Below are 14,946 nucleotides of genomic sequence, written 5' to 3' on the forward strand. Positions count from 1 at the left end.
ACCGTGGTAATGGCCTCCCACGACTGGGAGGTGCTCCCTCCTGTAGACACACACGGCACACAAGGTTGTAGCTTGGGCATGTGTATGGGGCGGGCAGCTCATGGGACAGGCACAGGCCTGCCTGCCACTTGAGTTTCTTCCTTAGCTCATTCCCACATAGCATAAGGAAAACAGATGACTGTGTTTCCAAGTGGGGTCGTGTGGCCAGCAGTGAAACCATAGGTACGGGGAGGAGCTCTTTTGCTTAACTCCTGGTGACAGAGTGATGTGACCATTGTCACCTGCAGGGTCATGACACACAGCCTCCCCTGTCGGGAGTGCAGCACTCCTTGCCTGGCTCTTTTCCAGGCCACTCTGTCCCCCCCATCGGATCATTTTGTTCCCTGGCAGCCTCAGTCTACGTGAGAACTTGGGCCATAGGGTCAGTTCCTGCCACGTGTCCTCACTCAGCCCAGGATGGAGGCTGGCGAACATGCTGTGGCCCCCACTAGGTGCGGTATAGTGAAGGGTCCCCCAAATTCAAGTCCACCTGGAACTTCAGACAGCAACCTTTCATGGCAACAGGGTGTTTGTAGGTGCACGTGAGTTAGGATGAGGCTATCCTGGAGCATGGTGGGGCCCTCTTCCACAATGTCTGAAGTCCTGGTAAAGGTCCAAAATCCATCTCTGGTTTTCAGCCCCCTGTTACTTTCTAGTACCCCGGGGAGGCAACAGAAACAGATGCAGGAGCTCATACCTCTGGTGCCTTAGTGGCTGCCTAGGCCCGAAAGCTGGACATGACCTCGGCCTACCTCTTTGCCTCTTAACCTCTGACGTTAGTCACACGTTTGATCGCATCCCCATCCCTGAAGGGGCCCTGGTTAGGGAGGGACAGTGCGGATGACAAGCAGTGCAAGTGTCGAGTGCAGAGTGAAAGGAAATGCGACCTGCCCTCCTGCTTCAGGCTGTGGTCGCAACAATGAGCAGAGGCGGAGTGAGGAAGACTCGGCAGGCAGCGTGGACATGGGACAGGCTTGGGTCCCTGCAGAGGCACCACGGGAGACTGGAGGTGAGCAGGCCCGGAGCAAGTGCAGGGGGAGGAACAGCAGGCAACAAGGGGAACAGAAAAAGGGCTGGGTCCCCAGGCAAGCAGGTGGCTGTAGGCTCGCTCCTTCACGGCCACAGGTGCTAGGGAGGTAATGACAAGGGGACAGGTGGGGCTCTTTGCAAATTTAATGGCAGGGGTTAAAGTGGAGGGTCCCAGCTGCTGCTTCTGCTTTGCCTGCGCTTGCGGTGGAGAGGCTGTGGAGTGCAGGAGGCCCAAGACACTGCCAGGCAGCACGAGGTCCCTTCCGGCTGGCGACGAGGAATGTGGAGTGGCACTGAGGTGGGCATGGTTGCAGGCAGGCGCTCTCACGTGGCCACATGCGTGCCCTTCCCACCAGAGGATTGCCCACAGCCGTGAGGGAGTGCGGTGCGGCCACTGCTCCACTGAGGCCCATGGGCTCTCCTCCGTGTCCCTAACTTCCTGCTCCGGCCATTACTGGCCCAAGGAGCCCTGGGGCAGAGAGGCAGGCCGCTCTCTTCTTCCTTCTGCTGGGGCTCGAGTGAGGGGAAGATGGGTTAGGTCCTGTGGAGCCAGCTGGCTCAGGCAGGGCTGCGGTGGCCTGGGGAGGTCACAGTGAGTCTCAAGTGCTTGGCGGCTGAGGAATGTAGCCGGGCTCCGGGAGCGGCGGCGGTGGCAGCCGCGGTGGGTGGAGGGGGTGCCCCAAGCCAGGGGCCAGGAATGCGAGGCTGAGGCCTATGGTCCCAAAGTCATCCCGACGCGGGGCCGGGTGTTGTGAAAGACAAGACACAGATGGGGCGGCTGGGGGCGGGGTGCAGGGGGGCAGGTGCCAGGGGTCACAGCTTGTGGGGGTTCACCCACTTGTAGGTGCCCTCGTACTGGAAGCCCACTCTCTTCATCAGCTCGTCTGCCTCCGCAGGGCCTCGGCTGGGCGGTGACAGGCAGAAGGGGAGCCGTGAGGGACTCCGCCCCTCGTTCCCCCACTGCCCCGCCCGCCCGGCAGGCTCTGCTCCCCGGCGCACCGGGCCTCACCTGCCGTAAACGTAGGGGATGGGCTGTGGCTTGTCCCGCTCAATCCTGTGCAGCAGAGGGGTGAAGATCCGCCAGGCCTCCCGGAGCTCGTCACTGAGGGGACACAGTGCGACTGTGGGGGGCGTGGGGGCGTGGGGGCGCGGGCAGGGCGGGGGCTCGCTGGCCCCCACGCCTGCTGCCCCCGCGTGGGCCGGCGCGTGGCGGGTGGCTGGGGCCTCACCTGCGCACGAAGTGCATCTGGCTCCCGCAGAAGACATCCAGGATGAGGCGCTCGTAAGCGTCAGGCAGCTTCACGTTCTGTGGGGGAGGGGGCCTTGCTGAGGCTGCCACGCAGGGCCCCCCCCCAGGGGTGCCCGGCCCCAGCCCGGCGCGGCACCTTGTATCGGTTGCCGTAGGTCAGGTCCAGCTCGGACTCCTCGGGGTTGAAGAACATGCCAGGCTTCTTGGTCATCATCTTGGTGTACACGGCCTCGTTGGGCTGCACGCGGATCACCAGCTCGTTGCGCTTGCACTGCTGGTGGAAGATATCACCGGCCACGTCCCGGAACTGCAGCCGCACCTCGGCCTTGCGCTCGTTCAGGGCTTTGCCGCAGCGCAGGATGAAGGGCACCCCTGCGTGGGAAGCAAGGCCGCCTTGGGAGCAGCTCTGCCCTGAGTGCAGGGCGAGGGGCGGGGCAGAGCAGAGCGGTGTGTCACAGCGGCCAGGCCCGCCCACTCCTCAGGGCCCTCGCCTACCTTCCCACCTCTCGTTCTCCACATAGAGGACGACGGCTGCGAAGGTGGCGGTGGTGGAGCCGCGGGGCACCGTGGGGTCATCCAGGTACCCTTTGGTGGCCTCCCCCTCTCCATTGGGGTTCCCCACATACTGGCCCAGGACCACGTTGTCCGCCTGCACTTCTGAGATGCACTTCAACACCTTGACCTGGGGGAGGGGAGAGGCGCCAGGGGAGGGTGAGCCCCGGGGGCAGCAGGGCAGGGTGCAGGGCGGCAGGGCTCCGGGAGGCTGCACCCCGCCTACCTTCTCGTCGCGGACGTCATCGGAGTCAGTGGAGGCGGGCTTCTCCATGGCCACCAGGCACAGCATCTGCAGGAGGTGGTTCTGCATCACGTCCCTGGTGGGAGAGGAGGCCGGAGAACAGACGTTCAGGTTCCCAAACTCCTGGCGAGAGGAAGAAGCCCGCAGAACAGGAAGGGTGGCTCTTACCGGATGATGCCAAATTCATCAAAATAGCCCCCACGGCCCTCAGTGCCGAAGGGTTCCTTGAAAGTGAGGATCACACAGGCGATGTTGTCCCGGTTCCAGATGGGCCCAAAGATCCTGTTGGCAAACCTGCAGGGAGAGCGCACAGCTGAGCTCCACGCTGGGCCAGGCCCAGCCCCAGCCCCCTCGCCTGCACCCGGGAAGGACTTGACCTCAGGGCAGCAGCAGGCCCGGGGCTCCCCAGGCCCTCACCTCAGCACCATGAGGTTCTGGACCATCTCCTTGCCGAGGTAGTGGTCAATGCGATAGATCTGGTCCTCGCGGAACAGGGAGGAGATGTGGTTGGACAGCTGGTCCGAGCTCTGCAGGTCTCTCCCGAAGGGCTTTTCCACAATGACACGGTTCCAGCCTCTGCCGGGAGCCCACGGCCACGTCACCCCGACCCTTGCCAGGAGCGCGTGACCCAGGGAAGCTCTGCCGGGCTGGACGGGGCCCCTCCCTCGGTACAAAACTTCCTCATATCTGAGGGCATCTTGCATGCCCCTCCCTGAAGGCCAGGCTCAAGATCTTCTTAGTCAAAGTGCTGGCGTCTGCAACAGCTCTTGCGCCTGCCTGGCAGCTAGGGTGGCAATGGTAGCATTTCTGGGTGTGGCCCTCTTTCTTCCTGCCCTCCCCTGGGTCTGCAGTGGAGCTGGCGGGGTGGGTGGTGGCGACAAGGGCATAGCTTCCCCACTGGTTCTCAAAGGAGAAAGGCCCCTTTCTTGGCCGTCTCCCACAGAACCTCCGTATTCAAAGGCAGGGACAGGAGAAAGGGATGCAGTGCTGAAAGGCAGCACGGCGTTTCTCATGGAGCAGCAGCGCCACCTGGCGGCCGGCGAGGACTTGAAAGGGTCACAATTGAGCGGGCGGCGGCTGCAAGTCTTTCATGGAGCAACACTGCCATCTTGCGGTCCTGGCGGGCACTTGCCAGAGACCATTCTAGAGAGATCCATGCTGGTAAGGGAGCTTTTTGAATGGTAAATGCGGGTGGCAGCATTTTCAGCGATGACTGAACAAAAAGGAGACATCCTTTTCAAAAGACTGCCTAGAGCTTCACCCAGGGGCTCCTCAAAGGAGTGGGAAACAGATCCTGCCCACTGGCTTCCAGGGAGGGAAAGGGGTAAAGGACCAGCCTTACGTCTGACTCATGCAGGTCTCATGGATGTTCTTGGTGACGGCCTCGTAGACGGTGGGGGGCAAGGCCAGGTAGAAGAGGCGGTTGGCCTGTGGCCCCTGGTGGAGGGCATTTATGTGGCTGTTGAGGCGCTGGTAGGAGGCAGGGTCATCGTACTGGCCAGCCACATAGGAGTTGCGGGCAAAGAACTCTTCCAGTTTGGGCTTCTCCTCGGGGTTGACCTGGGAGAGAGGGAGGCACTGACTTCAGCCCTGCCGCTGCCCCTGTCACACGTTCAGGTCTGCTCTGCCCCAGCCTGTGCTCGCTCCCCTGCCAGGTGGCCTTCCCTGGAGCCCGGCGAAGACTCCCTTCAGGTCTACTGCCCTTGACTGCATGCCGGGGTCACGCTCATCTCAGCACCTCTGCACATCTCTGGGCAGGCAGTGCAAACCCAGGCAGCCAGTCAGTGATGTGACCCCTGCACATCCCTGGGGACCCTGTGCCTCAAACAAGGAGGTCGTATTTCAGGAAACTCTCAGCTGTGAGACTGACATTCTACCAACCTGTGACTGTTAAGAAAACGCCAACCTGCGGGCTTCCCCAGCTGGCATGCAGGGGTGGGGGGGGGCGGGGCTGGGAAATGGTGTCTCAGGCTGCAAGGACCCCTGCCCCTGCCCTGTGCCTCTCTATAGCCACGCTCAGGTTGGCAGGCAGCAGCGGCTTTGGGGAGGGCCAGGAAGTGACAGGCTAGGGCAGGAGCACCGCAGGCAGGCAGCCAGCCCACAGCAAGTCAGGACAGGGCTGGTGTGGGGGCGGGGGTGTCCCCCTGTGGGCTCCAGGCAGAGAGGGCAGGACAAGGACAGGGGAGACCCTGCAGCCACTCACCCTGAAGAAGGGCTCACTCTGCCGGCGGATGTCGGCCACCGTGAGGCGGGAGCGGGCGTATCCCACAACGAAGGTGTCTTCGGGCAGAAGGCCATCCCGGAACAGCCACCTGAGGGCAGAGCACAGCTGTGGCCAGGCCTGTCTGAGGCGGAGAGGGTACAGGGCCGCCGGAGACGTGTGCTTACCAGATGGTGGGGTAGATCTTCTTCTTGGCCAGGTCACCCTGTGGCAGAGGAAACAGGTGTGGTCAGAAGCTGGGGACATGAGCCACGTCGGCCCCTGCCCTGGGTGATCTGGGCACTCACTCCGGGTCAGCACTCTGTCCCAAGTGAGTCTATGTGACACCTCCCTCCCCTCCTCTCCCACCACAGGAGCTCTGAGGTGGGAGCCTGATCTGCCCTGTACTCTGACCAACAAGGCATGGAGTGTGTGTTGCCCACGCTCAAGGAAACCTGCAAAATCAACTCACTAGAACCAAATGAGGATGGAAGTGCCCTGTATCCAACCTGTGCGGGGTGACCTGAAGTAGTTCCGCTAGCAAAAAAGAATGGTTTGAAAGCCACGAGCTAAGGGTGCAATCTCAGGAGTTAGAAAAAGGATCGTAGACTTTTTAAAGCATTTATTTTATTTACTTGAAAGAGCTACAGAGAGGTAGAGATACACACACACACACACACACACACACACACACACAGAGAGAGAGAGAGAGAGAGAGAGAGAGAGATCTTCCATCTGCTGGTCCAATCCCCAATTGGCTATAATGGCCAGAGCGGAGCCTATCCGAAGGCAGGAGCCAGGAATTTCCTCCGGGTCCCCACGAGGGCACGGGGCCCAAGGACGTGGACGATCCTCCACTGCTCTCTGAGGCGCACCAGCAGGGAGCTGGATTTGAAGTGGAGCTGAGCCGATCCGAAGGCAGAAGCCAGGAACTTCCTCCGGGTCCCTGATGAGGGCACAGGGCCCAAGGACCTGGACGATCCTCCACTGCTCTCTGAGGCGCACCAGCAGGGAGCTGGATTTGAAGTGGAGCCGAGCCGATCTGAAGGCAGGAGCCAGGAACTTCCTCCGGGTCCCCACGAGGGCACGGGGCCCAAGGACCTGGACGATCCTCCACTGCTCTCTGAGGTGCACCAGCAGGGAGCTGGGTTTGAAGTGGGGCAGCTGGGACCCCGGCATTGCAGGCCGGGGCTTTAACCCACTGTGCCACAGTGATGGCCCCAGGACAGTAGAATTTTAAAGCCAAACAAATCGCAAGGAAGGAAACAATGCAATTAAAAATGAACACAATGGAAAACTAATCCAAAAATTGATGAAGCCAGAAGTCATTGACAACTCAGATGAGATGGACACACTTTTAGAAAAAAACCCAACCTACTAAAACAGAGCAAGTGACCCGAGTGGAACATTGGCCACAAACCTTCCCACCAAGACAATCCCCAGCGCAGAAACTATCGCGGGGGTTCTCCCAGGACGGGAGGAAGAGAGGAATCCCCCCTGAAGCAAACTCTTCCTGCAGACAGAAGAAAGGGGAACACCCTCAAGCCACTGTACGGGGTCTACAGAACCTCAGTACGGAGCTCTGATGAGAAAGGCACACAGGAAAGTCAGTTATTCACGCACACTCAGGCAGATGCAAAAGACACCCCAAAGTGGATCTTGCAATGTTAAAGACTTAATCCATCAGAACCAAGTAGGGTTTACCCTGGAAATAAAATGTTGGCTTGGTGTTAAGACACAAAAGTCAGTCACTGCAAATCACAGGAAGAGATTAAAGGAGAACCACTCTGACAGTTAATCCCTGCCTTTTGAGATCTAGCAGCCTTGATCAACTCCTCAGATGTAGACGGAATGTCTCAGAAATTATCTAGACAGAGTAAAAATGGGTACCAGAGTAGGCATAAAAGGAAACCTCTGTAAAACATCTGTAAAACACCCAGCAAATGCCATATCTAATGGGAAATGTTGAAATAATTCCCTTTCAACAATCAGGAACAAGAAAAGCTTGCTAGAATACAGGCCCCTTACCAGTGCAGTAAGGCAAGAAAACGAAAATGGCCTCAGGTTTGGCAGAAAAGAAACAAAACTGCTATTCTTATAGATGACAGTTTGTCTACGAAAATAGCCTTCAAGGCAATCTACAGGTTAAGCCATCATAATCAATGAGTTTAGCAAATTTGATAGATTGAAAAAATTAATAGTAGGCAAAGATTTCTTAGGACATAAAACCACCACAATGATTGAGAAATGAAGTCTTCATCTACACATGCCACTGAAAAAATAGATGGGCCTCTTCTAACACAGTAAAAAAACAATCCAATGATATACCACTTTACACTCACTAGATGGCTTCAGTCCAAGCCCGGCAACACTGTGTGTGGGGAACACCTCACAGATGCTGTAGGTAGACGATGGAGATGGTGCAGCAGGTTGAGCTGCCCCTTGGGACACCCGCATCCTGTATTGGAGTGCCTGGTTCAAGTCCTGGCTCCTTGACTTCTGATCCAGCTTCTTACTAATGTGTTTTGGAGGCAGCATATGATGGCCCAAGTACTTGGGTTCCTGCCACACACATGGGAGACCAACATGGAGCTCTTCACTCCTGACTTCGGGCTGGCCCAGCGCTGACTGATGTGGGCATCTGGGGAGTGAACCAGTGAATAGAAGATCTCTGTCTCTCTCTGCCACTCTGCTTTTCAAATAAGTAAATAAATCTTAAAAACACACACACAAGTCTGGCAGTCTCTTACTAAGTGAAGGCCATGCTTCTTTATCCAGTGAAACACCAACCTCCATCTAACAAGTTCTGTAGACCCAAGTGTTTTTAGGTGTTTGGGGCCAGTGTCCCCATGCAGAAGACAGTCTGGCAGCCTGTTATCACTTGAAGGCCACGCCTACTGTGCCATCCGGCCAATCCACTCCCTTGTGCTACTCAGGAGAAATGAGAGCATAACTGCTCAAGGCAGTCTTATTTTCCGCAAACGGGAACAACCCAGATGGTGAAATTAATCAACAGGTAAATGGACAAATCTTCTGTCCATTTGACAGGACACTGCTTGAGTGACATTAAGGAACCAGCTATAGACCTCCCCAATGCTAGTACACTGGAAAAAAATCATGCTGAGCCAAAGAACAAAGGAGAAACTGGACACTAAATAGGAATGTATGTCAATAAAGCTGTGGGCCTGGCCACACCAACCTGCTGTGGCAGACATTTGACGAGTACTTGCCTGGAGCAGGGAGGAACTGGCTGGGAGGGGGCACCCCAGAATTTTCTGGGGAGATGGAAATGTCCCATCTCGCCATGAAGGTATGTAACCAATTGGCATTGCAATGTGTACACAAAATGGACGGTGGGAAGGAGGAGGAAGCAAAGGGAAGGTCAGAAATTACAGTTTCTTGATGGGAGCGGCTCATGTGACTGCGCTGAGCTGGTGAGAAGGCACAAGGTATTCCAATGAAACATTATAAAAATTAATAGACACGGGGCTGGTGCTGTGGCGCAGCAGGTTAATGCCTTGGCCTGCAGTGCTGGCATCCCATATGGGTGCCGGTTCTAGTCCTGGCTGCTCCTCTTCTGATCCAGCTCACTGCTTTGGCCTGGGATGGCAGTAGAGGATGGCCCAAGTCCTTGGGCCCCTGCACCCACGTGGGAGACCTGGAAGAAGCTCTTGGCTCCTTCGGATCGGTGCAGCTCTGGCCGTTGTGGCCATCTGGGGAGTGAACCAGCAGATGGAAGACCTCTTCTCTACCTCTCTCTGTAACTCTGTCTTTCAAATAAATAAAATAAATCTTAAAAAGTCAACTGTCCTCCTAGCAAGCAGTTGAGAAAAAGCAATTCAAAATAATTCTGCCACTTACAAAAGGAAAAAAAAATGACAAAGAGCCTAGAAAGTAACCTGATGAAGCACAAGTGCAGGGCCATGGCAGCGAAGCCACCCTGCTCAGTCACAGACATGACCAGGATGTGGGGTGGAGCTGGCAGGAGGTTCACAGTTCTTTCCCTCTGGGCTGATGTGCCCACCCAGCGCCGGCGCCAGCAAGGGCCAGGCAGACTTTAATTTGGAAGCTGATAAAGTAGGTGGAAGACGAAGGGGGCAGGAGAGGCCAGGCCAGGGCACGTAACAGCACAGGGAGCCTGCCCTTTCATCTCTACCCCTATAATCAGGAGCATGGGCCTGCAGGGGCGGGTGACTATGCAGCGTCTACCCAGTGGCAGGGCACTGGGCCTGTCCCTGCTCAGGTCTGACTCATCTGGGACAGAAAAACCGATGCCAGGGGTTAAGGACTTGAGCAGGAAATGTGAAGGTAGCTTTTCAGTCCTCCTTGCAGACAGATTAGGCGAAAGAGGCCCTGAACCGCCATCGAACAAGTGTTTTGGACTCAAGTTGTCCCTGAGTCTGGGGCAAGTGTCTCGAGGTAGCCATGGACAACTGTACGGAAGGCAGGCAGGATACTCCTTGCCCTGGTCCCGAGCCCCAGGGGCCCCTGAGGGTGAAGATACCTACTGTCCCCTCCAGTACGTATGAGTGACAGCTGAGTACTGTGACAAGGGGACAGATCGAGCAGCCTTTGAACACGAACGCGGAGGCTGTGTCACCAGAACACGGCAGCCCTGAAGCCGCGAGGGGAGCTCCTGGCGGGCCATTCTTTAAGGGCGGAGTCCCCTGCTCTCGGTCCTCCTGGGGCTTCAGTGCCGGGCTCTCAGTAGTCGCACTGTGCCTCCGCTTTTCCTGAGGTCATCTTAGCCATGTGTCGCACGTGAACCACTCTGAGGGGTTTCCCTACGTGACACCTACTGCTCACTGCTGACACTGCTCAGTCCCCCCGCTCCTGGGAGAAGCTCCTGCCTCTATCACACCAGATGCTGCCCTTGCTTTAGGGCCCAGCTCCCTACCCCACAGGCACCTGCCAATGCCCACGTCTGCTTTCTCCCCTTAGTGGGCCGGGAGGCACCGGCAGCCCACACTCTGCAGACAGGGCCAGCACGCTGGGAACCAGATCCTGAGCAGAACACTGAGAACCCCAGGCTGTGGAAACCTCTGGCTTTCCTAACAGTGGGCTGTGTTTGCTTAGGACCAAATCCCAACAAACTGGGAGGGAGCGGGCCACACACGGGGTGGCAGGGGCCAGTCCTGCTGAGTCACACGGCCCCACACCCCCAGCTGTTTGCTCTCGCCTTCCCCTTTGGGATTAGCCGCTAGAACCTGCTTGCCTTGTTTCAGCTCCACGCGCACAATGGACAGCTCTGCGCTCCTGAGTCACCTGAGAGGCAAGGTAGGACCGAGGACCCAGGCCAGCGGGGGCAGGGGCAGGATACGCTGCTCCCTCTGGTGGGGCCCTCAGGACGTGGAGAGAGCTAGTCCCCAAAAGGTTTTCACCGTGTACTCTGCAGGACTACATACAGGAAGCCCTCAGGACAGCCTGCGTGGCAGCGGTGGCAACAAGAGGTGCGTGGGACCCTCTCATCTTTTGCCTGAGGACCAGGGCGGGAGTGCTGTGCACCCCAGGAGAAGCAGGCCCTGGTTAGGATCTCCAGCACCTAGAGTGGCCAGGCCAGAGCAAAGGGACGCAGGCCGTCAGCTGCCTGGGTCACCTGTGGCTTGGCGGCAGCGGCTGCTTAGAAACCCAAGCCCCTCTGGCCCTTTGTCTCGGTGCACGCTCCTGAGGTGGAGCTTCGGGTTTTGGTGGTGGCAGCCGCAGGCAGCTCTCCATCCCTTGAGTGAGAACCTGGGAACTGCTGAGCTAACTTGCAAGTGCAGAACCAACAAAAGGGCCTCCCTCCTACTCCCCAGGGCTTGTGAGTCACCAGGTCTTTGGGGGAGTGCCAGCTTCATGACACAGCAAGAATCTTATCGACACTGGGGGGAGTCGGCCCAGCAATGTCCCAAGGAAAGGGAGGAACCGGGCCGGCTGGATTGTGCCCCGCACCTCGCGCAGCCTGGCCCAGCTCCTATCAGGTGGGGGAAGATGCTCTCTGGGGCTCAAGGTTCTTTGGTCTTCAAGGCCAGAGCTCTCCGGAGCAGGACGGCAAGCACCTCGGCCCCCTTCCTGCTGGGGTGGGAGTCATGGGAAGGAGGAAGCGGCCGGGGACAGTGAGTGCTAGCTCTGTGCCCATGTGGAAACTCTGAGCTGGCAATTGGGCCACCCCGGGAAGGAAGCCGGGCATGTAGGTGAGAGTTGGGCAAGCCAGCCAGGGAGGAGGAAGGGGCAGGGCTTGGCCACGTGGGCTAGGCGCCCCGCAGTGGCCTGTCTGCCCAGGCTCTGGACCCACTAGCCACTGGCCTCCTTTTGGTTTCTGGGTCACGCTGAGCTCCGTCTGACTTAGGGCTTGGGGTGTGCGTGGGACGCTTCCCTGGCTTTCGCCTGCAGGGCTTGCTCTCCTGGCCCTCCTCGTGAGACCTGAGGGCTAAAGCGGGGACTGGGGACACAAGTGGCCACTTTTATCTTCTGTCCCATGTGCCACTCTGAAAGTCTGTCCTTGAGGAGGCAGGGACCATGGCTGTTTCCCATAGCCACAGGACCCTGCCTACCTTTGGCACCCAGTGAGGCATGAGGGTGGGAGCTGTTCTGGGGTTGCCCAGGCACGGGGCACACCCCCTGCTCTAGCCCCTTCCACCAGGAGGAGGGAGAAAGAAACAATAAGGCTCTTCAGAGGACCCTTGTCCTCCCCACTGGCTTACGCCAGGGCCTACACTTCCCCCTTTGGCTCTGAAAGCCTCTGGTTGTCACTCCCAGAGCGAAGAACAAAGAGGAACTCTACCAATTGCAATGAAACAGAGTTGCCCAACCCCAGGGCCACACAGGGGAAGGTAGCCAGAAGACATACAATCAAGGCAAAGTCACCGGCCCCTTCGCACCTATTTCAAAAGCCCTCATCTGCTGGCTGGAAACGGAGGTTTGAAGCAGGGGAGACATCTGCTCCAGGTCACACACAAAGCTGGACACATAAGCCATCACTGTGGCCCGGGTCACTCTGTTGGAGCATCCTTGTGACGGCGTAGGGTGGGGATGGGGAAGGATTAGAAAAATCATTCTCAGCGCTCAGCGACTTTCTCCTCCAACTTGCTACTGAGACTAAAGTTTGTGACTGACACAATGTAGCTCCTCTAGTGGGATCAGACTGGGGCCAGAGCTGAGGCCAAGCCTGTACCCTGTGTGTGCCAGGTCTTAGGTTTTTCTGGAGTGAGAAGACAGTGCTTGGGGTAGCCCTCCATTGCTCTTTCATAGGCAAGGCCCTTCTCCCTTGCTTGTCTCCGTCCTTTCCCAAGTTCTGATCAGAGACAGAGGTGGCAGGGAGCGAGTGGCAGATCTGGCAAAGGGTGATGGGAAGTTAATGTCCAAGATGGTCCGTCACATGTTTGCAAGCACATTCGTGGGCATTCCCTGAGTTAAAAATGCAAAGTGGGGACCACTTGGAATTTCTGTTCTCATCAGTGCCGCCTATGTCTTGCTGCCACACAGGGGGACACTGCTCTACCAGGACCACCTCTCTGTCTTCTGCTGTCCCCAAGCCCCATCAACATGCTACATGTTTGCCTGTTCTGCTGTCCCCAAGCGCCATCAATGTGCTATATGCTTGCCTGGGCTTTGTTCTTTGGCCTTTCCTAGCGGAGCTAAATGGCAGTTCCGGCAGCTGGACAACCGGGGCCAGGTGGGATGGGAAAGCGCTCCTCAGCAGGCTTTGGAAGTCACTGTGTGCCACTTGTCAAATCACAAACAGGCTGGAAAAAACTACAGAATCAGTAGCATTCCTCTTTCCATCTCAGTTTTCCCTGGGGAGGAGGAAGGCGTCCAACTAGGTGGTTCCTAAGGATCTTGGAGCTCCAGGACGTGGGTCTACAGTCGATAGCCGAGCAGAGGTTTCAGCACCACCCCCGTGGGGGCATATTATGTAGTGTGGGCTTGATACTAGGACATGGGTGGAAGCAACAGGAAGGGCCCATGTGGCCCCACAATTGGCTGGAAAAGCTTTTGCACAGAGTGGGAAGCGCCTTGCACAATGTCACATTCACATTTTCAATTTTAGGATCCGGGGCCTGGGGAGACTTACCGATGCACCCATGATGATGAATATGTGAGTATCCGCCTGGTGGAAGGCATTGCCTTGATAGAGCTCTTCTCGTAGGATCCCGCACACTTGGGTCCTGCTCAGGGCCACTTGCTCTGCCATGATGTTGCTGTCTGTGGGAGGAAAGGCTTGTTGACAAGATGGGAGAACAGAAGACCATTGAGAAGTTGGCCCCCATCTCCCATCAGGGAGCCTTTAGGTCCTCACTCGGCTGACCACCTCCTGATGGCTGGGACGGGCGGGGACTGGGGGTGGGTGGGAGAGTAGGCTCGGTGAGTCAGAAACTGCAGGCTCTGGCCTTTGGCCGTGCTTCGCGGCTCACTTCTTCCAGAGAGCGCATTATAAAATCGCCCTGAGCACCACAAGATCCCAGTTAGAGCATCAAGTCTAACTAGAGTGAACACCTGCACCGCGTGCCTAGGGCATCTCACTCTGAGCTCCGGCAGAAACCAGGGTGAGTGGATGACGGAGTTTGGCTCCCGCCCTCCCCCGTCCCCCTGGGGAGCCCTCAGCAGGTCCCCGCCACTCTCAGTGTCTCGTCCTTAGAGGCCCAGTGAGAGCGGTGCGTGGTACAAAGGGAATCAGTAAGACCCCATGGATTATGTCGCGTTTCCCAAGCGTGGCAAGTAGCGTGCAGGAAGGGCTGCGCGCGGGAAGCACTCCCTTCGGCTGGAGCGGCGCCCGCCCACCCCGTTACCTGCGCCTCGCTGCCGCCGCCGCCGCCGCCCGCCGCGCGCACTGCCCCGGACTGCACGGTCGTTTCCGGGGGCTGAGCCCCGCCAGCCCATTTAACCGGCGGGGGCGGGTGCCTCGGCTGAGCTGACCGACCTCAGGAGAGGCGCGAGGGGCGGGGCTTCAGCCAGGCTCTCTCGCGCGGGCGGGGCGGGGTGGGGTGGGGCGGGGCGAAGCGAGGGCAGCTGCGCGCGCAGGCCGGGTTTGCGTTGCGCCCGATCCGCCCAGTCCCGCCAGCGCCTGGGCACCTGCGCCGGTGGCCAATTCCTGGACTCCTTGGGGTCTCTGCTGCTGCTGAGCGTCCGCAATGCCTTGCGGGCACGGGTGCAGCTCCCCGCAGTTCTCCCGTGTCCTCATCGCTAGGCTGGCCTCGCCCAGATGGTCGGATTTCCCGCTCGCCCTGGGGGACCCCCGCGCCCTAGCAGTGGGCTCCACTTCCGTCGGCAGCGTGGCCACGCCTCCCTTGGGTTCCCTTTTGCTCATGGCAGGGCCGTTTAAAGCCCTCCTTGCTCCCCAGAGGAACCGACACTTGTCCTCTAGTCAAAGTGGCCCTATTGGTGCAGCCTCGTCCCGGCTCCTCCCGCGGCAGGGGCGGGGCCGTGGGGAGTCCCCGAGGGTGGATGCCGTCGCCGGAGAGATGAGGGGCAGTGTGGGTCTTGAAGCCCTGAAAAGACGCGGGTGGTGCTTATCACTGGGGAGCGTCCCGTGGGCAGGCCAAAGCTGGGGAACTCGTGTTTCCCTCTGCAGCAGGATGCAGTCTTACCGTGGCCTCGCACCTCTCCCAGTCTCCGGTGTTCTCCGGGACCCTGCTCATATGTTTTACTTCCGGT

The 14,946-nt window shown here is 58.3% G+C and overlaps 1 protein-coding gene and 1 long non-coding RNA gene across 5 annotated transcripts; one reads left to right on the forward strand and one right to left on the reverse strand.

The window, feature by feature from the left end:
- Positions 1 to 1,194: 1,194 nt before the first annotated feature.
- On the reverse strand, positions 1,195 to 14,943 carry G6PD (glucose-6-phosphate dehydrogenase). 4 transcript variants are annotated; one of them, XM_008250287.4, is made up of 13 exons: positions 14,880 to 14,943; positions 13,367 to 13,497; positions 5,502 to 5,539; positions 5,317 to 5,425; positions 4,456 to 4,673; positions 3,531 to 3,689; positions 3,282 to 3,407; positions 3,096 to 3,189; positions 2,813 to 2,999; positions 2,454 to 2,689; positions 2,298 to 2,374; positions 2,078 to 2,170; positions 1,195 to 1,972 (listed from the first exon to the last, which is right to left on the reverse strand). In XM_008250287.4, the coding sequence occupies exons 2-13, from the start codon at positions 13,484 to 13,486 to the stop codon at positions 1,882 to 1,884; spliced, it is 1,548 nt and encodes a 515-aa protein (XP_008248509.2). In that variant the 5' UTR covers positions 13,487 to 13,497; positions 14,880 to 14,943; the 3' UTR covers positions 1,195 to 1,881. The 4 variants fall into 4 exon arrangements, with proteins under 4 accessions (XP_008248509.2, XP_008248507.3, XP_008248508.3 ...); XM_008250285.4 differs by lacking the exon at positions 14,880 to 14,943 and adding an exon at positions 14,365 to 14,672; XM_008250286.4 differs by lacking the exon at positions 14,880 to 14,943 and adding an exon at positions 14,082 to 14,239.
- LOC127488381 (uncharacterized) lies at positions 10,488 to 13,390 on the forward strand. The gene is made up of 3 exons (XR_007916079.2): positions 10,488 to 10,590; positions 10,709 to 10,763; positions 13,343 to 13,390. It is a non-coding gene; the product is annotated as an uncharacterized lncRNA (long non-coding RNA).
- Positions 14,944 to 14,946: the final 3 nt, after the last annotated feature.

The sequence above is a fragment of the Oryctolagus cuniculus genome, chromosome X, assembly GCF_964237555.1.
Source record: "Oryctolagus cuniculus chromosome X, mOryCun1.1, whole genome shotgun sequence".
Lineage (NCBI taxonomy): Eukaryota > Metazoa > Chordata > Mammalia > Lagomorpha > Leporidae > Oryctolagus > Oryctolagus cuniculus.

What these genes read in the sequence shown, in the direction of transcription:
- G6PD (XM_008250285.4), bottom strand. Translation starts at nt 14,599, where the DNA reads ATGAGCAAAAGGGAACCCAAGGGAGGCGTGGCCACGCTGCCGACGGAA. An exon ending in TCATCATCATGGGTGCATCG is followed by an intron (nt 5,540 to 13,366) that starts GTAAGTCTCCCC and finishes CCTCTGCCACAG; the next exon opens with GGTGACCTGGCCAAGAAGAA. An exon ending in AAGATCTACCCCACCATCTG is followed by an intron (nt 5,426 to 5,501) that starts GTAAGCACACGT and finishes CTCTGCCCTCAG; the next exon opens with GTGGCTGTTCCGGGATGGCC.